The sequence below is a fragment of the Anthonomus grandis genome, chromosome 6, assembly GCF_022605725.1.
Source record: "Anthonomus grandis grandis chromosome 6, icAntGran1.3, whole genome shotgun sequence".
In the NCBI taxonomy this organism is placed as follows: Eukaryota; Metazoa; Arthropoda; class Insecta; order Coleoptera; family Curculionidae; genus Anthonomus; species Anthonomus grandis.
The window spans coordinates 32,940,847-32,966,952 of NC_065551.1; the positions used below are offsets into that span (position 1 = coordinate 32,940,847).

At 31.4% G+C, this 26,106-nt stretch overlaps 1 protein-coding gene across 1 annotated transcript; it reads right to left on the bottom strand.

The window, feature by feature from the left end:
• Window positions 1–1,200: 1,200 nt before the first annotated feature.
• Window positions 1,201–25,860, bottom strand: LOC126737498 (dyslexia-associated protein KIAA0319-like protein). The gene is made up of 14 exons (XM_050442419.1): window positions 25,445–25,860; window positions 23,721–23,960; window positions 23,460–23,654; window positions 23,214–23,413; window positions 22,971–23,153; window positions 15,755–15,968; window positions 15,520–15,690; window positions 13,312–13,488; window positions 12,881–13,010; window positions 10,417–10,649; window positions 6,505–6,920; window positions 4,779–5,030; window positions 1,839–2,055; window positions 1,201–1,781 (listed from the first exon to the last, which is right to left on the bottom strand). Exons 1-14 carry the CDS (start codon window positions 25,596–25,598, stop codon window positions 1,630–1,632), a joined length of 2,934 nt encoding a protein of 977 aa, XP_050298376.1. The 5' UTR covers window positions 25,599–25,860; the 3' UTR covers window positions 1,201–1,629.
• Window positions 25,861–26,106: the final 246 nt, after the last annotated feature.

Here is a 26,106-nt window from a genome sequence, read left to right on the forward strand (position 1 = left end):
TTAAATTCGTCTAAATCATGTGTAATTTTTCTGGGTGGTGGAAAGAACGCCCTTAATGCAGCAACAACTTTAAATGCAGAAATTCGTAATGAGCAGCTACCAGTAGTACGAGAGGTCAAAAACTTAGGAGTATACCTTGATAGCGGTATTTCATTTTAAACACATAAAGAATAAGCTCAAAATTGCATACATGCGCTTAAGAAAACTTTACGGCTTAAAAAATCATTTACCTTCTAAAACTAAATATTTTTTATGTAACACACTTGTTTTATCCTTATTGTGATGTGGTATATTCGGATTCATTGACTGAAGACTCCGCTTGCTCAATACAAAAACTTCAGAATTGTTGTATGCGTTTTTCTTACAAAATTCCATTTAGAAGTCACATTTCTCCTTATTTAAACAATAACTTAATTCTAAATATGAAAAATTGTAGAAAATATCACATGTATTCCTTCGTGTATAAAGTTATAAAAACTAGGGAGCCATTATATTTAGCTAACAATTTTACAAATTTTCTTCATGACCATAACACTAAAATTATAAATTTATTTAGAATGTCCTATTTATCATGTATTTGGTAGGTTGTACAACATATGTATATTATTATGCTACAATTTTGTATATGATTATTTATTTACCTTCATGATGAATTAATTTGTTTTGAATTTGAATAGAAAGCTTTGTAGTTACATTTAAAATTATGTTGCTACTATGTGCACAACATTCACTTCTCATGACAACTTTGATGTCGTTTTAACGTTACATAATCCGATATGTAGCCAGTAAAAAAGTCACAAGTGGGGAACTTACTTTTTTATTTGTTTCTATTGGTAAATATTGTTAACCTCACCTAGCTTTAGATTTATTATTGGTTGTAATGTGATTTGTGTAAATCTTTTAAGCCTGATGATGCTCCGTAACACGTGTAGCTTTTTAATTAAACATATGTTTAATGAGACCCTGACTTGTAGTTTTTTACTTTTGTTTTGTCTTTTTGTATGGTCTCTTGGAGAAAGAATGGATGTTATGTTTCAATACTCCGTAAAAGACGTAAGTTGTACTCACTATTGTAAAAAAAGCCTCGATATTTTTATTTTAGTCTTAAAGGGTCATGATTAGTAGTATTGAATTCGAGAAATTCAAAATCATCAGTGCTTTTAAAACTTTTTAGTCAATTGCATTATAAAAACTACTATGTACTTGGATATCACTTTTATTCATCAAAATATTATAAAGAATATAAGTTCACCATTAGTATACACATAACTACTGGAAATAAGTACACCTGTTTTAATAAATCACCTGTAAATACTGCTAAAACAATTCGGTTTAAAAGCTAAATCACAAAATAAAATAGTCCAGTTTTTGCTACGGCGGTTAATTTAGATACAAATCCTTAATAAATAAATAGTGTCCTACTGTCGTATAGCTTGACTAGAATTACTGGTAAATAAGCACAACGTATGGCAAAAGTGCTAATATAAAAATACACAAAATATCAATGATATTATAGAAATAGGCGATACTTTATCGGGACGAATGTATTCAAGCCAAACAAACCTAAGAAATTTCAATTTATATCACAATTTTGTGCAACTTAATATTACCCTCTCCCGGAATTCGACTCTACGTTTTGACCCGTCGGTTGGGCTTATTAAAACCGTTCCTGGCCGGTTTATGACCGTTTCGGGAATCCGAGAATCTGGGCGGTTTCGATCTCGTCTCGAAAACTACGTCCGAGTCGCTGTCCGTCTCCGAGAGGTTCGCTTTTCTGGAATCTAACAACAGATTGACATCCAAAAAATAATCCCAATTGAATTAGGAATTTTACTTACAAGGAGGAAGATTATCGTCAGTATCCTCGATCAGTTTGTAATTAGTCGGTTTGCTCAAGTCGTGTCTGCTGTGGCACCATCTATAGCAGACGTACACCAGCATCCAAGTGAAACCGAAGAACGTTAACACTCCGCATATTAGACCGAGGACCACGTATAAGATGCTCCAGCTACAATCGGAATCTTCGGTGGAGTTTAGGTACACCTTGAACATGTCCTGAAACATATTTTTATTTGACGTATTTCGATATGATCAAATTTAACTGCTAGAAGGCGTTTGTTAAAATTATAGAATAGCTATGGCTTTTTCTTTTTTATTTAATACTATTGCGACTTTCCCTTAAACGAGCAACCTTCGTGAAAAGCTCTATGCTGGATAATAGTTTGAGATGTAATCGGAGTTTAGACATAATGTTTGTTTTGCTATATTTTGTCTGCGCTAGTGGTTGCATTGCAGTTGGGGGTGGAGGTTGTAGAGTTTTGATGCAGGATCATCATGTCAGGACTTTTAGGGACAATGGCTACGAAATCTCCACAGGATCGAGGGAGGAGACCGATGATGATAGCGTTTTGCTTCAAAAAATCTATCGATGGATCATTTAAATATTCGAATAATAAATATCATGAATGAGAATGATGAATTTTCAGTTTATTTGTCACCGTATTCTTCTGACTTATTTGTCCTTACGTAGACTTGGTTGTACGAAGGCTTTAAATCTAACAATGTATAACGAGGAGGAGTAATTCCAGTTTATGATAAGAATGCGAACAAATATACAGTAATTCATTTCAATTTTAATTTTTGTTCTTATTTCGATCTATCGCCCACCTTTAAATAGTGTCCCAAAATTTTTAGGTAATTTGGAAGACCACCTAACATTCATTATTATACAGTATGATTATTTAATTTTGGCAGGGGATTTTAATATAGACTTATCAAAAATAAATATGAATACCAACAAATTTAAGTTTATTTTAGAACCAACAAGGATTAATCTGGGAACGTGTAACGGCAGTCGAATTGATTACATAATATTTAGTAACAATTTCTTATCCAAAAAAGCTCACTAAATTCCCATTGCACAAGAAATATCAGATCAAACTTAACTTATTCTATTTTTGAATATAAAAATGTAGAGAAAAAAGAATCAAATTTTAAATTTCGACTTCAAACTATATTAATATAACTTTTGAGAATGTTATCAATTTTGGCTTAGCTATTCCCTGGGACCAGTTCTATTTCTTTAATAATATCCATTTAAAACAAAACAAAATAAAAACAATGCTTTTAACCCTTGGATAACTGAAAATATAAAACTTCTTATCAAGTTAAGTCTGACACGCACTTACACTAATACCAACAACTTAGAAATTATAGAACACATGCTATAATACAGGAAAAAGCACATTCTGTAAACAAAGAAGGTAAAGAGTTTTGGAAGTTGCAAAGCAGGTTGGGCACATAAATTCTGTAATAACCTACCAAAAATGTATGTAACCCTACAGAAATTCAAAATCACTTCTTGAATTTTCTAAGTTTACCGGATACTACTGGTCAAAGTGTCGTTAATTTTTATAAAAATAACAGATTTAATAATGAACTTATTCATGAATTACAGTTAGAAAAATTGTATCTATTTTAAAATCGAATGCAAAAGGTATGGATGATTTGTCCATTAGGGATATTAAGTTGTGCTACAATTTGGAAAAAGACAATAATTAAGCCTATTGCAAAAGTACCAGAACCAAAGAATTTTGAGGATCTTGGTACCTAGGATGTTAGTACCTATACCGCCTAACATTAGATCATAAATATTACTAACAAAACAACAATACTTTGGTTTTTCGGGCGATGCTTTGAGTGTTCTGAGGGATTACCTGGTATGACCGAATATGTGAGGATCGAACAACAATCCGATAATAAAGGAGTACCCCAGGGATCCATACTTTCACCCCAGCTTTTTTAAATTTATGCTGCAGATATGCATAAGATAATAAAATATTCAACTTTGAAACAATATGCAAATAATTCTCAGATGTGAAAGTTTTAGGCGCTCTTCCAATATGTAGCTGTGCAAATATAAAAGAGTCTTCCAAATAAATGGAAAATATTATCTTTGACTACGTTTTCCAAACAGATCAAATTAAAAATACTGGCAGAACCACTATTCTAATCTCTTCTCTTCCACTATTTGATTATTTTTATAATATACATTAGCACTCTGAGCTTTACCCAAATATAGACATACATAATTACTGTATTTCTAGTAATAATATGTTATACAGTTATCTCCGTCTTTCCGCCTGGTAACATATGGGGTTTTTGGCTTCTTGTCCTGCATCGGCACTGCATAGATGATTTTGAGAGTTAATTTTTCTGTAACCATACTTTTTGTATACATATTATTCACTTATATTAGTGAATAATTTTTTTGTTTTAGTTCTTAGATATACTAATGTTTTTTCTCCTATTTATATTTTTAAAATTGTACGAGGATTGCCTCATCTGTACCATGTGTTTACGGGTACAGACAGACTAACGGTTTGGTTCATAATCTGGAGGGACGCTCCTATTTGCCATTGTAAATAATATCAAAATAAAAAAAATTGTATAATTTAATATTTGGCAATTATACAGCGTATTTGAAGTATCTGCATTGAGTTTCATTAGAAGCCATTCATTGGAGCAATTTTAATTTGTTTTATCCAAGTTTTTGAAAATCAGTCTCATAACTTCACTTCTAGTGCTCAGATAGGCTTGATTTTTGTTTTAGAAGTTTCTTTGAACTATTCTATAGCTTTTAAAAATCATGATAATCGATGTATTAGAAGTTTTTATTTATGTTTTTGAAAATCACGTCTAAGGTAAGACAGTTTCAGATAACTTGAGTTCACTTCCAGTGATCAGATTAACTTGACTTTTGTTTTATATACACTTACGTGCATCCAGAACACTTCACATTCGCACTCCCTCGTGACCTCGTTACAAACCCCGTGTCCCGAGCAGTTATTTTGGCAAATCGACGTTTGCAATTTGGCCACCGAAAACCCGAGCAGACTGGCGTCGACTTGCAGTTTTTGCCTTAAATGTTGCACCACTTCGTTGGCTCCCACCGGTTGACCTTGGGAACCCTCCAGGTAGAAAGTGAGCTTAACCTTACCGGTACCCGGTTCCGATTTTACCGATCTGACCTGAAAATTAACCCAGTTTTAAAAAAAATGCGTTTTTTAATTAATACATCTCTTGAAAATTGGGAGTTCCCTGAAAATTGGAAAATATCCACCATTTTACTAGCTTCTAAAGTTTGAAATACTAAGCTAGCTAATGAGTTTAGGCGATATACTCTTGCAATCTATGAAAAATAGCTTAAATTAATTGTAAAAAAGCCACACAAGATTGTGGCTACAAATTAATCAGGCTTTCGTGTTCACCATTAATGTGAATCTGTTATTATGACGATTAGTAATGATTTTAATAGGGAAATTGTTAACAGTAATTTGATTCTAGCAGTATTTTTCGATTTTCATAACGCTTTTGAAACAATAACCAGAAAAATTTTATTGGAAAAAATGTGAATTAGCGTTACAGTTTTAAAGTGTTTAACTCATATTTACATAACAGAAAGCAAGTTGTGCAATATAAAAACAGTTTATCGGATATTAAATTTGTAAGTCATGGCGCCCCTCAGTGAACTGTGTTGGGTCCTTTGCTTTTCTTATTGTAAATAAATGATTAAGTCACCATAATGAGTAAAACAGTTCTACTTCTGGATGATATAATGATATACGTATTAGGAAGCAATCTGAGTAAAATGCAACAAGACTTAACCTATGAAAACATGATAAACTATGATAGCATCTAAGTATTTAGGCGTTATCTTGGATCCAAACCTTAATTTTTATTAGCTTTTTTTATTTTTACTAGCAAAATTTCTAGAAAAATTAATTTTATTTCAAGAATTGGGCAAAACCTTTCATTTCAAACAAAATTGCTTCTTTATAATGTATTATTGTACCACACATTAATTTTTGCTCGGTACTTATGGTGGCATCCCAAACTACAAAATAAAGTTAGAAATAATAGTGAACAGAGCCATGAGGATTATTTTAAAGTGTAATAGATATACCCCAATTGATACCATTTTAAACATTATCTCTGTAAAACAAATTATTTTATTAAACACTTGAATATTTATATTTAATTCAAGACTATTTAATGATATGCATAAATATAGTATTAAACAACGTGGATTTCATACTAACAGCCACATTTATTCCCTCTCAAAAAGGGATTAAGAAATTAAAGTTTTATTGCTAAAATTTATGTGTCTAGAGATTTCGTATTATAGATTTCAATTAAGTTTGTCCTTTATATCTTATTATGTTTTCTCTATAGTAGATTATTATCATGGTAGATTTACATACATGGACCGGATCACTACAGTATCCCTGGATATCTGTGATGCCGCTATTTCTGGAAATAACTTGGAAATCGCCCAGGGCAAAAGTAATGAAATGAAAGTGTATTGTATATGAATTTGTTATGTGTTATGTATTTTTCTTTATATTAGGTTTATTTAAATATATATTTAATTTTTTGGCTTTTATATGTAGCTATTATGCTAATAAAGAAAGATTATTATTATTATTAAGGTAGTATACTTGCCTCTAACTTAGATCCCTCGTTAACCAACAGGGCCAGTTTAGCTTTAAGGGTATCAAACTGGGCTTGCGTTAAAAATCTCGCGTCTACGTCAATAGTCAAATCGATCAAATAAAACATCTTGGGGTCGTTTTTCACGATAACCGTGACCGTGTCGCGGTCCTCCAGTCCCTGTTTGTCCCAAACGGTTAAATTGAATATATAAGTTCCCACCGAGACGTCTGTTAAAATCAATACGGGAGATTGATCGGTGCCTTCCACGATATTGCCTATAGCTAAAGATTTTTCGTCTCTGATCCATTGCCACTTGACGATTTCCCAATCGTCCTTCGATTGGGAACCGTTAACGATGATTCCCTTAACGGGTAATTCGATTGTTAGATCGGGACCGGCGTTCGCTGTAGGCTTTTGGTTAACATCTAAAAAAATTACTTTCATTCAGGCCTGTGATATATTAAAAAAAAAAATAGACATTTATGGGATTTTGATGAAGTACCATTATGCAAAATTAAAAACTGTATTTGTAAAGTACTTTCTACTTTACAACTTTCTACTTTTACACCATTGTCAAGGGAGAACTATAATAAGCCGTAAAATATAAAAGGCTGTTAAAATCATTTAAAAGATATAAAATAAAAGTAAAACTTACATGATATTGTCACAAAATGTCTATAAACACATTAAAATTTACGGCCCAATATAAATATATCACACATAGTAAAATAATATATTTAACATAACAAAAATCGTTACTATACACTCACTGCTTACAACTAATAAATATTCTGACTATTAAATATGAGGGACGGGCAATCTACACACATATTTAAAAGTAGTGCCTTCAGAGACATCCAAGAGCATAAACAATTAACACACTTATTTTAGCAGAAACATTACTAAAATCCCAGATGGTTGACTATTTAAATAAATTTATAAATTTGGCCGCTTCTCGGTAGTGTGCGTTAATAGGTTTATTGAGACAATTAGTATGTGGGTATATTTCCAATTCTGCTATTTCTGTGTTCTTTGAAATATAAACAATGATGTAAAAACCGAAACGCATCGGGATTGATTGAAAATAATCATTGTGAAGTAGAAAGGACTTCAGTTTTTCATTTCGCTTTGCATTTATGCGATTGTTATGTTATACAGTAAAATGGGGAATTTCATATAGGTTGGTACAATGTCAAAGTCGTCTTCGGATATAGAGGGATCTTCTTGAAATCTTCTTTGAATCATGAAAATCGATGCACTAGAGGCTGTTTTATCCAGGTTTTTGAAAATCGTGTCCAAGAGGAGACAGTAATGCTCAGATCGGCTTGGTTTTTGTTTTAAAAGTTTCTTTGGGGCATTCTTAAGCTTTCATTAAAGAAATCATGAAAATCGATACATTGGAAGCTGCTTTATCTAAATGTTTAAAAATCATGTCCAAGAGCCTCATCCAGAGAAAAGACAGCTTCAGGTAACTAGAATCATAACTTCACTTCTAGTGCTCGGATCGGCGTGATTTAAACTTTAGAAGATTCTTTGGAATATTCTTAAGCTTTCATTGAAGAAATCATTAAAATCGATGCACTAAAGGCTGTTTAATCCAAATTTTTGAAAATCATGTCCAACAGTCTCGTTCAGAGGAAAGGCAGCTTTAGGTAACTTGAGTCATAACTTCACTTCTAGTGCTCGGATCGGCGTGATTTAAACTTTAGAAGTTTCTTTGGGATATTCCTAAGCTTTCATTGAAAAAATCATGAAAATCAATGCACTAGAGACTATTTTATATAAATTTTTGAAAATCATGTCCAAGAGTCTTGTCTATAGGAAAGACAGCTTTAGGTAACTTAAGTCATAACTTCACTTCTAGTGCTCGGATCGACTTGATCTAAATTTTTAAAGTTTCTTTGAAATATTCTTTAGCTTTCATTGAAGAAATCAAGAAAATCGATGCATTAGAGGCTGTTTGATCCAAATTTTTGAAAATCATGTCCAACAGTCTTGTTCAGAGGAAAGACAGCTTTAGGTAACTTGAGTCATAACTTCACTTCTAGTGCTCGGATCGACTTAATTTACATTTTAAAAGTTTCTTTGGAATATTCTTTAGCTTTCATTGAAAAAATCATGAAAATCGACGCACTAGAAGCTGTTTGATCCAAATTTTTTTAAAATCATGTCCAACAGCCTCGTTCAGAGGAAAGACAGCTTTAGGTAACTTGAGTCATAACTTTCCTTCTAGTGCTCGGATCGACTTGATTTAAATTTTAAAAGTATCTTTGGAATATTCTTTAGCTTTCATTAAAGGAATCAAGAAAATCGATGCACTAGAGTCTGTTTGATCCAAATTTTTGAAGGTCATGTTGAAGAGTCTTGTCTAGAGAAAATATAACTTCTGGTAACTTAGGTCATAACTTCACTTCTAGTGCTCGGATCGGCGTGATTTAAGCTTTAGAAGTTTCTTTGGAACATTCTTAAGCTTTCATTGAAAAAATCATGAAAATCAATGCACTAGAGACTATTTTATATAAATTTTTGAAAATCATGTCCAAGAGTCTCGTCTAGAGAAAATATAGCTTCTAGTAACTTAAAGTCATAACTTTACTTCTAGTGCTCGGATCGGCGTGATTTAAACTTTAGAAGTTTCTTCGGAATATTCTTAAGCTTTCATTGAAAAAATCATTAAAATCGATGCACTAGAGACTATTTTATATAAATTTTTGAAAATCACGTCCAAGAGTCTTGTCTAGAGGAAAGACAGCTTTAGGTAACTTGAGTAATAACTTCACTTCTAGTGCTCAGATCGACTTGATTTACATTTTAAAAGTTTCTTTGGAATATTCTTAAGCTTTTATTAAAAAAATCATGAAAATCAATGCACTAGAGACTATTTTATAAAAATTTTTGAAAATCAGGTCCAAGAGGCTCGTTTAGAGAAAATATAGCTTCTGGTAACTTAGGTCATAACTTTACTTCTAGTGCTCGGATCGGCGTGATTTGAACTTTAGAAGTTTCTTTGGAATATTCTTAAGCTTTCATTGAAAAAATCATTAAAATCGATGCACTAGAGACTGTTTTATATAAATTTTTGAAAATCATGTCCAAGAGTCTTGTCTAAAGGAAAGACAGCTTTAGGTAACTTGAGTCATAACTTCACATCTAGTGCTCGGATAGGCGTGATTTATACTTTAGAAGTTTCTTTGGAATATTCTTAAGCTTTCATTAAAAAAATCATGACAATCAATGCACTAGAGACTATTTTATAAAAATTTTTGAAAATCAGGTCCAAGAGTCTCGTCTAGAGAAAATATAGCTTCTGGTAACTTAGATCATAACTTCATTTCTAGTGCTCGGATCGGCGTGATTTAAACTTTAGAGGTTTCTTTGGAATATTCTTTAGCTTTCGTTGAAAAAATCATAAAAATCGATGCAGTAGAAGCTATTTTATCCAAATTTTTGAAAACGGTGTCCAAGAGGAAAGACAGTTTTAGGTCACTCGATTTATAACTCTACGTCTAATACTCAGATCAGCGTCGTTTTTGTTTTAAAAATTTCTTTAGAATATTCTTTACCTTTCGTTGAAAAAATCATTAAAATCGATGCACTACAGGCTGTTTGATCCAAATTTTTGAAAATCATGTCCAAGAGTCTCGTCAGAAGGTTTACTGCCAATTGTCAGATCGGCTTGATTTTGGTCTTAAAAGTTTCTCTGGAATGTTTTGAAGCTTTCATTGAAAACATCACTAAAATCCATGTACTAGGAACTTTTTTATCTAAGTTTTGGAAAACCACGTGCAGTGAAAAAAACAACTTGAGTGATAACTCTAATTCCAATGTTCTCATCAGATTCATTTATGTTTTAAAATTTTATTCGCAATGTTCCTCAACTAACTCTCTAACCAAATATTAAAAAAAAAGTCTAATACTTACTTTGATTAACGATTACAAAGACCGTATCGCTAGCAACGTTATTATTATCATCGGTGACGCTCAGTTTAACGGTGTAAACACCCTTAGTTAAGTTAGTGATGTTCGTTTTGCTCGTATTCGCTGACGTAAAAATGGCAGTCGAGGGTCCCTCCACTTGTTCCCATTTGTAAGTCGTTATGTGGTTATCGTCCGTGCTGTTCGAACCGTCCACTATTGCCCAAGTTTGAGGTAAACTAAAATAATTATGTATATTAAAGTTTGTTATTGATATTCTCTGAGTAGACCAGGAAGTTAGATTAGTATCCTGAATGTAACGTGATATCAGATTTATTTTAGTATTTGCATATGAAGGCGAAGATTAGATATAAAGTAATCATAACTTTCCTAAAGATATTTGAGGAATACAACACTTATGACAGAATTTATACTTTAAGGCAATTTGAAATTTTCTTCCAGGCATTCAATATCATTAGTACATTTCTCCCAGGAATTTAAAGCAAGGCCAAAGTTCGTCAGCCTTGTATCTTTTACATAACTCCAAGATATTCAATATCAATATAGTATATAACTCAGTAAGACAGTTCTAAGGACATTACACAACAAAGATATGGTCTTGCATGTATATGGTGAACAGTCAGAGTCAAGCCATTTTTAAATAGTGTATATTCTGAAATATTCAGGTCAAAAATTAAACGGATAGATCGGAACCACTTTCATTATTTTTTAGGAAATAATTCGAATATTCTTAAAACAGTCTTAGTCAAAGAAAGAACGAATCAGAATTACAGACTATTTTGTCAATCATGATCCAAAAACCATCGTTAGTGCATACTGTTAGCCATAACTTAAGAACCAATGAAAATATCTTTTAATTCCTTGTAACATTCATACAAAGGACTCCTGAGGATCGATTTGAGGGTAAAAGCGTGTTTCTAGGTTAAGAATTTCCGCAGTTAGAGCAATTTTGATTGTGACATTCTTTTTTTGCTATTTTTTTGCAAATGTTCATTAATCTGGTGAATATTTTAAGAAAATAATTGGGGTATTATAAAAGGAGTTTTACTCCAGGAACGAGCATTTTATATCGAATAATTTAATATATTAATGATTGTTGTACTTCAAAAACTTTCTCAGTTAGAGACAATTTAGTCAACCGTGGTCCAAAAGCCATCATTAGTGTATAGTTTTGGGTATAACTTAAGAACCAATGAAATCATTTTTCAAATTCTTATTACAATAATTCAATGGATTCCTCGAGATCGATTAGGGAATAAAAACGTGATTTTAGTTTAAGGATTTGGGTAGTTGAGTAATTTTGGTTCTTTCTGTTTTTTGCTTATTTTTCTTTACAAATTTTCATTATATTGGTGCATATTTTTAGGAAATATTTGGAATATTTAAAAATTGGTATTGCTTAAGGAACGAGCATTTCATATCGAATAATTTATTATATTAACAATTTTTGTACCTCAAAAACTTTTTGAGTTAGAGACAATTTTCCAAACCATGGTCCAAAAACTATCATCATCAGTGCACAGTTTTGGGTATAACTTAAAAACCAATCAAAATATCTTTCAAACTTTTTTTACACTAACACAGAGGATCTCTGAGGATCGATTTGAGGGTAAAAACGTGATCCTGTAGTAAGAATTGAGGGTTTTGTTAAGGTATTTGTTTTGCTATTTTCCCTTGCAAATTTTCATTATTCTGGTAAATATTGTTCAGAAATAATTGGAATATTTTAAAAATAGTTTTAGTCAAGAAAAGAGCATTTCTTACGAAATAATTTAATGTATTAACGATTCTTCTACCTCAAGAACTTTATAATTAAAAGGCAATTTTGTCAATTAAGGTCCAAGATCCACCAAATTTGTATTGAGTTTTATACACTGACGTACATTTTTGAGCATAACTTAGGAACTAATTAAAATATTTGCATAATTCATGCAGATTCTTATAAAGGAGTTCCCGAGGACGGATTTGTGGGTAAAAACACAGTTCTTGGTTAAAGATTAAGGTAGTTAGAGCAGTTTCAATTGAGCTTTTCTTTCTTGCCAAATATTAATTATTCTTGAGAATATTTTCATGAAATAATTGGAATATTCTTAAATGAGTTCAAGTAAAAGAAGTGGTGCTTCTTACCCAATAATTTCATATCGGAACGATTCTTGTACCTCAAAAACTCTTTGAGTTAGAGGCAGTTTTGCCAAGCAAGGTTCAACAGCCACCAAATTTTTGAAGTCTTCTATTGTAACATTAAGACATTTTTTTATTAGGAAACATTTTTAAGCACAACTTGGAAGCCAATCAAAATATGTTCAAATTTCTTTCAAAATTATTAGAGAGAAATTCCTGAGGGTCGATTTAAAGGTAAAAACGTGATTTTCAGGTAATTAATTTGAGTACAGTTAAATTTTTTAATAAATCTTCAAAAATTCCTAATGATTCTTATTTTTCTGTTTACCTAATTGTGACGTTGGGTCCAGCTTCTGCCACCGGAGGTTTATTCGTCGGCGGTTTAACGAAAACATGCACTTGCGCCATACTGGACTGGTTTGCGCTATCCATAACCTTTAGCGTAAAAGTGTACATACCTAAAAACAGTAAAAATTACATAATTTCTGCGGTACAAAGCATAAAAGTGGCTAAATGCACTAATTAAGTTAAATGCGTGAAAATCAAGTTTTACTATTTGTATAAATTCTCTCATGCATAGTAAACTTTGCTGCATCGATATTATTAACAACAAACAATATTTGTTTTTGTAAAATGAAAAGAATAGTGACATGTAGAATTCCATAATGAATCAATTGATGTAAACAACTTAATGTCACTTTTATGCTTTAGACGGCAGACTTAATCCAAAACAAATAAACCAGAAACTATTAAATTTACCTTCTTGTAAATTGGACAGTTGTAAATAGGGCGTGCGAGTATTTTGCATATCGACCGTTTTCTGCACGTCATCGGCCGATTTGGTCCATTCCCAAGTGGTAATCGCATGATCATCGGTACTTAGGCTACCGTTTAAGGTTATGTTATTGTGCGGGAGATAAATTATCTTGTCCTCGCCTTAAAATTATGAATATTCGTGACTATAATGTAAGGGTTAAAAAACAAGGGTTATAAACAGAGATAAAGTTTTATTTGTGATCAAAAGGAAGAACATTATTGTATTTCATGTCCTGGAAAGCAATGTTAACCATCTTAAAAAGGATTTATCATGATAGAAATACAGTTACATTCTTATTAGAGAAAAATGATATATTGAAGATTAGAATGTCATATTTAACGTCAGAAGAATTAGTATTAAGGCTGATAGGGTTAATAATGTACTTTATAGGAATGGGGTGCCCTTAATATCTAGTAAATGTCAAAAAAAACTCGGATTGTGATAATATGGAAGAGAAATAAGAAATATAAAAATGATCCCAAATGCCTGAAATGTAAGAAATACCCAAGAATGCAGTAAAAGTTTTTTTTAATTTATTCCAGGAAGTTGGGGTTATTTCTTATTTCTCCCAGACTATTTGGAATTATTTTTTTACTGCTGCAATGTTCCCAGGCATTTCGACACTGGAATAAACAAACCATGACGGACTGCCTGGAAGGAAATAAAAATTACTGCAAATGCTTAGATGACGTAAAAAAACGTCCGGAAGGAATATCCAATTTAAATGACATTAAAAATATTGTAGAAGCATTAAAAAATTGACCGTGCAAAAATTCTATGCCTGTGTTGGTGCAGAATATAAGTAGAGTGTTATAAGAGTTTTTTTTTTTTTTCGTTTTTTGGCCTTGTGCTTGGCACATTTAGCCACGTGTTCCAACATAGGAACTCATTCATAATAGAACAGGTTGCTAATATAGTATTCAAATAATTATACTATTGGGTGGTATGACATTGTATCTAATAAAAAGAGTACAAAAAAAGGAATAGTGCAAGAAAGATTAATACTAGGGATCTTAGACAGGGTCACACGCTTCTCGTCCTGGAGCGGGACATTTTTTAAAACAGAACATAGGGGGGCTCGGATAGGTAGGTAAACAATAGGGAAAAAACAAAGGGATCTCTAAGTAACTAAAATTATTAACTAGTGCATATACGTTCAAGTTATATTTTCCTTTTGGACAATTTCAAAAATTTTATGAAAATAGACTCCATTCTAGCGTCGGCAATTACGTTTGTCATAAGTGAAGTATGACACATAGGAAGCAAGCCAAGCTGTTTCAATTTATTATGCAGAAACATCACTGCGTCCATATTATTTTTACATTTAAATAAAATATGGTTCAAATCATCAATTGACTGGTTGTCACAGTTACATACATATGAGTCATTTATTCCTAATTTATGTGCATATTTATTAAAATTACCATGACCCACTAGAAATCTGAAGAAAGATGTTGTCAAATATCTTCGAAAGTTACATTTGGAAACCATACTATAACTGCTAAGGGGCGCTTTTATTGAACTGTATGTATTTGAAGTATTTGGTAAATATGCAAGATATTTTCTTTTCCAAGTTTCTGAAGATATAAGAGTTTTATATTTTATATTCTATTATACAATTATTTAAATTTTCTATGTAAAATTTTCATGAGGATGTCCCTTTTGTTGATAAATGAATAAATGTTCACTCTTTCTTTGGCCCAAGATTCAAAATGTCTTTTAACAAAATACCATTTTTTATTCCAGGCTCTTGGGCGTAATTCCTTACATCTTTGACTTCATTCGTTTCTTTTTAAGGGTTTACAATTGATTTTTAAGCTTGTAGAGTCATTTTTCATAGTTTTGAGGCATTTGAAATTATTGCACATTGTTCCTAATATTTATGGTTCTCTACTGGATACAGTTATCAGATCGTAAACTAATGCAAAGGGAATTGAATTGATGTTGTCCTGAATTCAAATTATAAGTGTAAAAAAATTATTATTCCCATTATTTAATAGTTGCAATAAAAAATCTAAAGTCTGCAATTGAAAGTTACATAATCGCAATCAATAATGTAAAATATTAAACCTGTTGCTTACATATTTTACGTTATTGATTACTATTTATTTGTTGAAGTACAAGACACAATAAATAAAAGTCAATTTTACCAGCATTAGCCTCCGGTGGATAGTCGGTCACCGCGAGCACAGTAATATTAGCAGTACTACTGCTAGTAGCCTTATCGGTATCCGTCACGGTCAACTTAAAAGTGTAATTCCCAGGCTTAGTTAAGTCGTTCAATTGCAACGTCGGACTATCTTTCAACTCTGGCTGATAACCTACATAAAAGAATCATTAAATTTTGCCAAAAAAAAAAGACAACAAGATGACAAACTGAGTCACCTAATGGGCCCTGCTGCAACTCCCAATGCCAGGAAATTATTCCGTCGTCGTCTTTGGAAGAGGAGGCGTCCAAAACAGCGGCGGCATTCGGTTGCTTTATCGTCTGATTGGCAGGAGTTATCACGATTTCTGGGGGGGTATTAATGCGCGCCTCTGGCAACACTGTTACGTTCACGAACGTTTCACCGTATGATGTTGGAGTAGAAACGCTCACCTGAAGAAATATTTCTTGTATATGCATGTAAAGGGTGATCACTGGCATAAAATAGCAAGAGAAATGAAAACTAACTAAGGTAAAAAAAACAATTACCTACATGAGGAGTAACTTTTCAAAACGAATTATGTCCATCAAAACTTTTTTTTTCACCAACTATTGTTTCCGTTTATTTTAAACCTGCATAGTAAGGTATTTTCATAGATACTGGTCGATACTTCTGTAAATAGTTCTAACTGAAATCAAAACCAACAAACTCTGTGAGATTGGTCAATAAACAGTTGGACATAACGATTTTTGATCCATTGGTGTGGATATAACGCGTTTCGTTGTGGCCGATATGGGACTTAAGGCTTTCTGTTGTAAACCTTAAATAGGAAATTAAAAAAAACCCATCTGAGCAGTTTTTTTACTCAATATAAAATAAAAGACATAAAGCGAGAAATAATTTTAATAGAAAAACTTCTTGCTTGGAGCAATTTTTTAACATCTTTTTTTTTATTTTCGTTGATTAAGTTCACAAGTACGATGTCAGGTAGGTAGCTCTTATACTTTTGCCACAATTTTTTCCTCGATCCTTGGCTATTGCCTGCTACCGAAACACTCTGATCAAGATTTTCCATCATAACAACAAACACGTTAATACGTTTAAACTTTAATGAGTAACGATAATAAGTATGACAACATAAACAATCAGATGATTTACATGATGTCGTCATGCGAATTTGCCGCCTTCTATTGGCCAAATATCGTAATGTGTTTTGATGTATCAGATCTCGCGGACATAAAGAGTTTCTATGTGAACATCAGATTTTTCACACGAATAAGACAAGGATATGTGAAAATTAATCCAAAACTGCAATAAAGTAAATTTTGTCTTTAAGTGGACATAATGCGCTTTGATAAGTTGCTCCTCATATATTCTAAGCTATATTAAACAATTTTGTGTAAATATAAAGATCATTTATGATACTAGATGAATGCCTAAAATTACAAATCGAATTTGTGTTACAGAGCTGTTAAAAAATCTATATCACATTTTAGTATGATTTTATTACTCTCCTACATCATTCTGTTTATAGGAGAACTACTTGAAGTTACCTATTGGAAGAGCTGTTTGTCTCTTATTCTTAAGTTTATTTTAGAAACTACAAAACATGTTGACAATGGTTTCATAGTGCTAATTAAATTTTTTTGACCTTATGTACACACCAAGGTATTCACTAATTCATTCCACCTATTCAATGACAAATTATATATCATGCAATTGTTATATAAAGTTAAAACATGACATTTATTTAAGTGAACTCTAAGTTAAGCGAAGTTTAGTATTAATAGATGGCCCATATCAGATGAATAGTCAAAGAGTTCAAAATAGGTTTCTCAGAACTTGGAAGCTAAATTTGCCAAATTTATCTCAAACGGACGTTAGGTCGAGGCTAAATTCCTAATAGATTTACTTTTTTTCTATAAACTTCTTAATGGTATTAAATGTCCTGAATTATTAAGACTTGTAAATTTTAGATGCCGTACCAGACATCTTAGAGAGATGCCACTATTTTTAATTAAACAACATCATACGAATTATGGTAAATATTCTCCTATTAATAGGTTTCACATGATAAGAAACGAGTTTAATTATCATTATGATATAATTGATAAGGGTTTTCTGGGTTTAAGCGATGTTTGACTGACTTTATTGAAAATCGATAACTACATAGTTTGAAACGTTTTTTAATTGGATCAAATTTATTCTCAATTTATTGGCTATATTGTCTATAGAATCACGAGATTTATTAATTTCTAATTTATTTTCATAATTATGTTGTTTAGAAATTGGGCAAATTTTGTTTAATTACTTAAGGAATATTGTTTGTTATTTTTTTATTGTTATGATTAGGTTATTAATTTGTGGTGCAATTTATTTCGTTAATGGAGACATCCCGTATATAAATAAATAAATAAATAAATATGAAGTAAACATTTTAAGTTATACAGTATTGGCCATAATAGTTGGAACTTTTGAAAATTTATTATATTTTGTGTGCCTTTTAATTAGCATTTTATTTTCTTTTATAAAGTTGTTGTACACGAAAAACTATTAATGTGTTAATTAATTTAAATGTAGACAAAATACTTGGAACTAAATTATTTTTATTCAAAAACGACATAAAACATAACTTATTGAAACCATAATATTATAATTAATATTTGGTATGGTAACCCTCCCTTAGCATTAATTACTGCCTGCATTCTTCTGGGCATTGATTCAATCAAATTTTCAATTATTTTCTCTGTCAATGTGAGTCCAGGCTTCAACAAGCTTATGAAATAGTTCATCAGCATTTTTGACTGTTCCAGATGCCCGAATTTTGCGATCCAGATGTTCCCATAAATTTTCAATCGGGTTTAAGTCTGGACTCTGGGCCGGCCACTTTAAAACTGTGATCTTTTCTTGGTCCAACCATTTACCAATTTTGACGAATGTTTTGGATCGTTATCATGCTGGAATACAAAATTTACTGGCATAGACTCAAATGTGTAAGGCTCCATTATATTTCGCAAAATATCCCGATACATAAATCGATCCATTTTCCCCACAATTTTATGTATTGGCCCAGTACCATACCAAGAAAAGCATCCCCATACTATCACATTACCACCTCCATGTTTAACCGTAGGTCGGATAAACTTTTTCTTGAACCTTTCGGTCGTCTTACATGAAGTATTCCGTCACTGGACAACAGATTGAACTTAGATTCGTCACTTAATAGCACTTTTTTCCAATCTTGTACAGTCCAGTTAAGATGATCCATTGCAAATTGTAGGCGTAACTTGACATTTTTCTTCTGCAGCAAAGGTTTTTTAGGAGGTCTGTAGCTGTTAAGTCCACCAGCCAGAACACAATCGCCTTCTTACCGTTCTTGCAGAGATATTGGAAGGCTCACCTTAATTTAATTTTTGTAAAATTTTGGAGGATGACAAAAATGGGTCATTCTGGGAAATATTTAAAATTCGCCTATCTACACGGGCAGTCATGGCTTTAGGTCTTCCAGTGCTTTTACCTGGTACCACATTTCCAAATATACGATATTTCTTAATTATCCGTGACACGGTGTTCTTAGGAACGTTTAGTCTTTGAGCAATATTACACTGCCTAACACCCTAATTGTAAAAATCTAAAATTCTTTGGCGAATGTCGCTGGAATAGGCCTTGCCTTTTCCCATGGTAACACAAAATAAAATGAATAAAAAGAACCCACTTGTGTGTCACACTGGTGTGTCAAAAACTGCCTGTAAAATACATCTTTTATAAAAAGTTCCAAGCATTTTGTCCAGCACAAAAATTTAAAGTATTTCTTATTGTCTGAAACAAGATAAGGTTGAAATTCTGGTATGCTTTTTTGTTTACTTATAAATATGTTTATTGATTGCATGTACAAAAATAAAATATAAATTTAAAACATTGGAAAAATTTCAAATTTTTAAAAGTTCCAACTTTTATGGCTAATACTGTATCTGGTTGCAGAAAAACGTGAAGAATAATGCAATTTTACCAAACGTATTTAGAACTTTTAGAACAGAGGGTGACGACGAAAATAAGTGAAAATCCAAAGGAGGTGGTGTACTAATAGTTGTGAAAAATTGTTTTGATGTAAAATTTTATGACTATAATAAAGATATTGTATGTATTAAATTGATTATATAGCAACTGCCTTGAAAATCAGTCCAATATCTTTAATTCCAATTTTTTTCATAATTGAGGACCTAAATCTAACGCATTTAAAAAGATACTAAGACGAAATGATAATTTTGTTCAAAAATTTATTATTAGTTTCTTATGAAGCAAAACAGTTACAGTTCTCTTTATATTTACTATAGTTTTTGTGGAACTGATTGGACATTTCTACATATATATACTGATATAAATAAACGGCAAATAATTAAAAAAATCTTTATCTAACTATGAGCAAATCTGAAAAATTGAGGGTTTTTGAGAAAAAGTGGAATTTTTGATTTCTCCTATTTTTATAGTTGAAGAATATTCTAAAACCTTGGATAACTTTCTTCGTATCAAAGATAGAGACTTGATTCAAAAACTGGAATATGCTACCAGCCATTTAGCAACTTTTATTCAACTAGGAAAAAATCTGCGAAATAAGTGGTTTTTGAAAAAATCTTACATATGTGTTTTTTAACATTTTTTGGGCTAACTTTTTTTTAATTGAATTTGGGGACTTTATTAAAAAACTGGAACGTATATCAACCTATATACAAACTTCTATTTAACTACGAAAAAAACTCAGAAGTAGATGGTTTTTGCGAAAAAAGTAAATTTTGGCTTTTTCTCATTTTCATACTTTAGGAAATTTGTAAAATCTTGAATAACTTTTTTCCTATTAAAGATAGAGACTTGATTCAAAAAGTTGAATATGCAACCGGCCAGTTAGTAACTTTTATTTAACTACGAAAAAATCTGAAAAATTGATGGTTTTTGCGAAAAAATTAAATTTAGGATTTTTCTCATTTTCATACTTCAGAAACATTGCAAAATCTTGAATAACTTTTTTCCTATTATAGATAAAGACTTGACTCAAAAACTAGAATATGCAACCAGCCAGTTAGTAACTTTTATTTAACTACGAAAAAATCTAAAAAATTGATGGCTTTTGCGAAAAAATTAAAATTTGGATTTTTCTTATTTTCATACTTCAGAAACATTACAAAATCTTGAATAACTTTTTTCCTATTAAAGATAGAGACTTGATTCAAAAACTGGAATATGCAACCGGCTATTTAGTAACTTTTATCAAACTATGAAAAAATCTGAAAAATTGATGGTTCTTGCGAGAAAATTAAATTTAGGATTTTTCTCATTTTCATACTTCAGAAACATTGCAAAGTCTTGAATAACTTTTTTCCTAATAAAGATAGAGACTTGATTCAAAAAGTGGAATATGCAACCACCCATTTAGTAACTTTTATTTAACTAGGAAAAAATGTGAGAAATTAGTGATTTTTGAAAAAATCTTACATATGTGATTTATAACATTTTTTGGGCTAACTTTTATTCTATTGAAGATAAGGACTTTATTCAAAAACTAGGATGTATATCAACCTACATACCAACTTTTATCAAACTACGAAAAAATCTGAAAAATTGATGGCTTTTGCGAAAAAATTAAATTTAGGATTTTTCTCATTTTTATACTATAGAAACATTGCAAAATCTTAAATAACTTTTTTCCTAATAAAGATAGAGACTTGATTTAAAAACTAGAATATGCAACCGGCCAGTTAGTAACTTTTATTTACCTACGAAAAAATTTGAAAAATTGATGGTTTTTGCGAAAAAATTAAATTTAGGATTTTTCTCATTTTTATACTATAGAAACATTGCAAAATCTTAAATAACTTTTTTCCTAATAAAGGTAGAGACTTGATTCAAAAACTGGAATATGCAACCGGCTATTTAGTAACTTTTATCAAACTACAAAAAAATCTGAAAAATTAATGGTTCTTGCGAGAAAATTAAATTTTGGATTTTTCTCATTTTCATACTTCAGAAACATTGAAAAGTCTTGCATAACTTTTTTCCTAATAAAGATAGGGACTTGATTCAAAAAGTGGAATATGCAACCAGCCGTTTAGTAACTTTTATTTAACTAGGAAAAAACCTGAGAAATTGGTGCTTTTTGAAAAAATCGTACATATGTGATTTTTAACATGTTTTGGGCTAACTTTTATTCTATTGAAGATAAGGACTTTATTCAAAAACTAGGATGTATATCAACCTTTATACAAACATTTATCTAACTACGAAAAATCTGAGAAATTGATCGTTTTTGCGAAAAAATTAGATTTTTTATTTTTCTCATTTTTATACTTCAGGAACATTGCAAAATCTTGAATAAGTCACTAAATATAAAAGACAAACTAAGAAAAAAATATTATAAGTCAGGAGACAACTGACTAATATTGAGCTAAAAGATTTGCATGAATTCAGATATACACATATATATATACTATACACTACATTTAAGAGTTAAAAAAGGCTAAAGTACTATTGACCAATTCCAGTATTATCAATATCAGCAAAAATATTTGATGCAATAATTTACAAATATATTTATTCGTCTCTTCAACACAACATTTCAATCGATCGGCATGGTTTTATGGATGTCATTTATACAGATTTCGAAAAAAGCCTTCTATAAGGTTTCATTTCCAATATTGTATGAATTGATGAAGAGTATGGACTGCATATTAATTTAGTTAATTTTTTTAAAACTTATCTCTGGGATCCTCAGCATAGAGTGAGTTTAAGAGGTTTTAAATCTTTTGCAATTAAACCTACACCTGGAGTATCTCAAGGATCTAATTTAGGGCCACAGTTATTTCTACTCTACATAATCTAACAATAGTTATAAGGAATGATCCCTTAATGTTGTATGTATATTAAATATAGCAGTACTTATTTTACAAAATGATATACAAAGAGTATTCCTCACCCTGCTGGACTACTGACCCAGAGTATCTAGCAAATATGTAAGCAATGTCTAGAGAACCACTAATAGTTAACACTTCTGTAGGGATATTTAACTTAATGTTTCTTTTTAATTTTGTGGAGAATTAAATTAAATAGTCATTACCTTTGCAAATGTCTCTTTTTACTGGTTTTTTGATTATTACTTAATCCAGGCATTCATAAATCTTCTTACAAAAAAATAAATCAATACAGATATTAACATCATTAAGTTCTTGCAGATCTGACCACTTAACATCCCCTAATAAATTATACAAAAGATAGAAATACCCTCAGTCTAAGTCCTCACAGCCTTCCGTTGGATAAAGTGGTAAAGTGAAATTACCCAAAATTATTATATCTACATTCTTATCTAAAATACTTTCAAATTGATGAAAAAAATTGGATATGTAATTGTATAATTAGCTGTTGATCTTTTTTTTAATAAAAAAAATATATAATATTGTCACAAGTACCTTAAACTCATAGATGCCCTCCGCCAACTTTTCAAGATGTAACTGATTATCGTTTTGGTGTTTAACGGCGGTGCTGCCTTCCGGCTGGTGCAGGGAGGTCCATTCGTATTGATACTTGTTGTCAGGCGTCTCTTCTGGAACGGTATTTGCTTCCAGGGTAACTTCATTTATTGGCAATTTAACCTGAAATAATCGAAAAAATACTCGAAAACAGTTTATCAAATCATCAGTGGATGTTAATACTTGTTTTGACTCAGACACTACAGTCAAATGCTTCCTGGTTACCGGGACGGACTTATTAGTGGTCATATCTAAGATTTTTTCAGTAATTATGTCAGACAGAGGCAGCCCTGGTAAACTAATATCTTTCAAGGTGACCGAGAAGCAAACGCCCTCTTCTTGCCTTATAAATCCTGGTTTGCATTCACAGGTGCCTATAAATGCTATAATTTAAATAAAAAACTAACGAGTACAAGGATGTTTTACCACTTCTGGATCTGTCCCTTGTTTGCACGCAAACCTCATTGGGAAGCTGACATGAATTATCAACTCCCACCTCACAAGCCACCCCATAGTTATCATCGAATAAAATATCATCTTCCAATGCTTTCAAGGGGCTTTCATAACGCGTCCTATCGTTTAATAAGTTGTATACTTCCCTATCAAGTTGGGACGTTGAAAATTCTTTAAAAGAAGAAGACATATAGTTTTACTTTCACAAGAATTATTTAAGAAGACCTTGAGGAGTACCTTGTGGAGCTAAAACATCCTCCCAAGTATCCTCGTCGGTTGGTTTCACCAAAACCATTGCCACATGGTTAACAGTATCCGGATTTGTATTTCTTGTTGGGATACAGAGCTCGTTACTGCTACAAGCTACATGATAGCATTTATCATCTGTCATGAAGGCCACATGGCAGGTCGCTTTTATGCAACACTTCTGGACACATAACTTCATGGTGTTTATTCCCTTTATTTCATCATAAAAACCTAAATAAAATGGATGAAATAGATTTGGTGGTTGGGGAAGATTTAGTCCAACAGAAAGTAAAATGTGTATGATATTTATTTATTAATAAGTCAAGCCCAATACAAATTATGTAAGTAACTAAATGCAAGCCCAAGTAATAAAGTGTCATTGACAATAAATTTAGTTTATAAATGGCCAGATAAAGCCAACATAGAATGATTCAAAGGTTGAAAGAAATCAAGGTTATGCTCATTGCTTAGTTTAATGTTCTAGAAATAAATGAATTTTTGGCATAGTTTGTCCTGTAAAAAGGTACATGAAAAGTTTGAATGGATATAAAGTGACTAAACTATAGGGAATTTCTGGTACTAGATTTAATAAATCCTAGCAACTTTAGAGATTTATTAATACTGTGCAGTGAAATCAAGGCTGGAATCAAGTAGTAGTCGCAAATCTTTTATCTGTTGCAAATACTCTAAAAGAGTACTGTTAAAAAATAATTTAAATAATGGATGGTACCTAAGACACATCTATAAACAAAACAGTTAAAAGTAAAAGGAGTTTGGAGTTCAGCGGTTTTAAGTTGAATTCTTATCCTAGTGATTTTGGTGTTTCCCAGGGTTCAATTTTCGAACTATTACCTCTTATTGTGATATGTGCAAGTCATGTAAATATTTTGCTGATAAATTCTTGGTAATTGTTGAACATGGCAGCAAGCCCAATGAGTGACATAATTCATAAACATGTGTACAAGATTCACCTCTACTTACTATCTTTATCCAAGAAGTCCTGGTTGTGTTATTTGATGCTGGTTTAACCTATGCTGATCATAATATTCTCAAAGTTAAAGAAATATATAAGGTTTTGGTGTAGTAAGAACCCTAAGAATTGTAACCTACTGTATGTGTTATTTGAAAGACTCATTTTATCAAAACTAGAATATGGCTCTATTAAATGGTCTCTACAATGTGTTACTTGGTTTGGCTGAATTGAATGAATTAGCCAGCAAAGATGCTTTGATAATTGGTCTCTGCCTCATATGTTTGACTGTTTATCTATCGAAACTAGAATGATAATAACATGTATCATTGTTGTGAATTATCCAAGATGTTCTTTATTTAATAAATATGATTCTATTACATTGATATTTTTCAAATTTCCCTGAATCAATTAAAAATGCTAATAGGCTGTATAAACATCAATCTACATTGTTACCTTAGAACTTGTTTAATGCTTTCCTAAGGTTTTTTAGTTGTGTATCACAACTGATAAGTGTAAATAATGTATATCCTTACTATATTTCTATATTTTGGATTTACTGATTTACTTTAAGTTTGGTGTCTGTAGTTAGCAATCATTGCTGTTGATATTGTAACAAATAAATAAAAAAATAAAAATTTTAGTTATAGATTTTAGATTTATATGCAAAATGTTACTCACAACTGAAAATATTTATTTATTTCCCCTTGTATGCCAGAAATTATTATTAAAACATTGGACTTACCTGCCGAAATGTTGCCCCTCGGAACAAACCCTTTAAACACCCTCGGGTACAGTCTTGGACATTCATTTTTAAAAAGGGTGGAAGGATATAAATAACCCGGGCTCACACAACCTAATAATATCGCTAATAGGGCAAAATATGGAAGGGATTCCATATTCAGACCGTGAATTTCTACACTTGGCAATCAAAGGATTTTGCAATAGCAGTTATTGGACATTGACAAAAAAAAACCATGCACTGCGAATTTTACGCTTAAACCCGCCACTCGATAACATCACATTTAAGGTGTAGGCGTCTTCGATATCAGGATTCTTGTCAATATCCTGTGATTACAAATTAAATAAATATTTTTAAGTTAAAAATTGATTTATGAGAAAAAAAGATGTAATGATGTATAAGACGTCAGTTGTCATTTTGACGTGAGCTGTCAGATCAGCTGATTAGTGACTGGACTATCTGTTATTATCAGTGCTACCAATCGTTACCTGGTGGTCCAAAGATGGGTTCATTCCGAGAAAATCGCCTTTTTTATAATTTACTGCTGAGGAATCAATAATATTTTCCTAGGAAAGTAAATAAAACATCCGCATTTTTAGAATAATGCGTCAGGGTCTACGAATAAAGAAGATTAGGGGTTTATTTTTAGGGATTTTTTTTTTCAT

Coding starts and splice junctions, on each gene's coding strand:
- LOC126737498 (XM_050442419.1), bottom strand. CDS start 25,598: ATGGAATCCCTTCCATATTTTGCCCTATTAGCGATATTATTAGGTTGT. Junction 15,969..22,970: donor AGGGCATCTATGAGTTTAAG/GTACTTGTGACA, acceptor ATATTTCTTCAG/GTGAGCGTTTCTACTCCAAC. Junction 1,782..1,838: donor TGACGATAATCTTCCTCCTT/GTAAGTAAAATT, acceptor ATCTGTTGTTAG/ATTCCAGAAAAGCGAACCTC.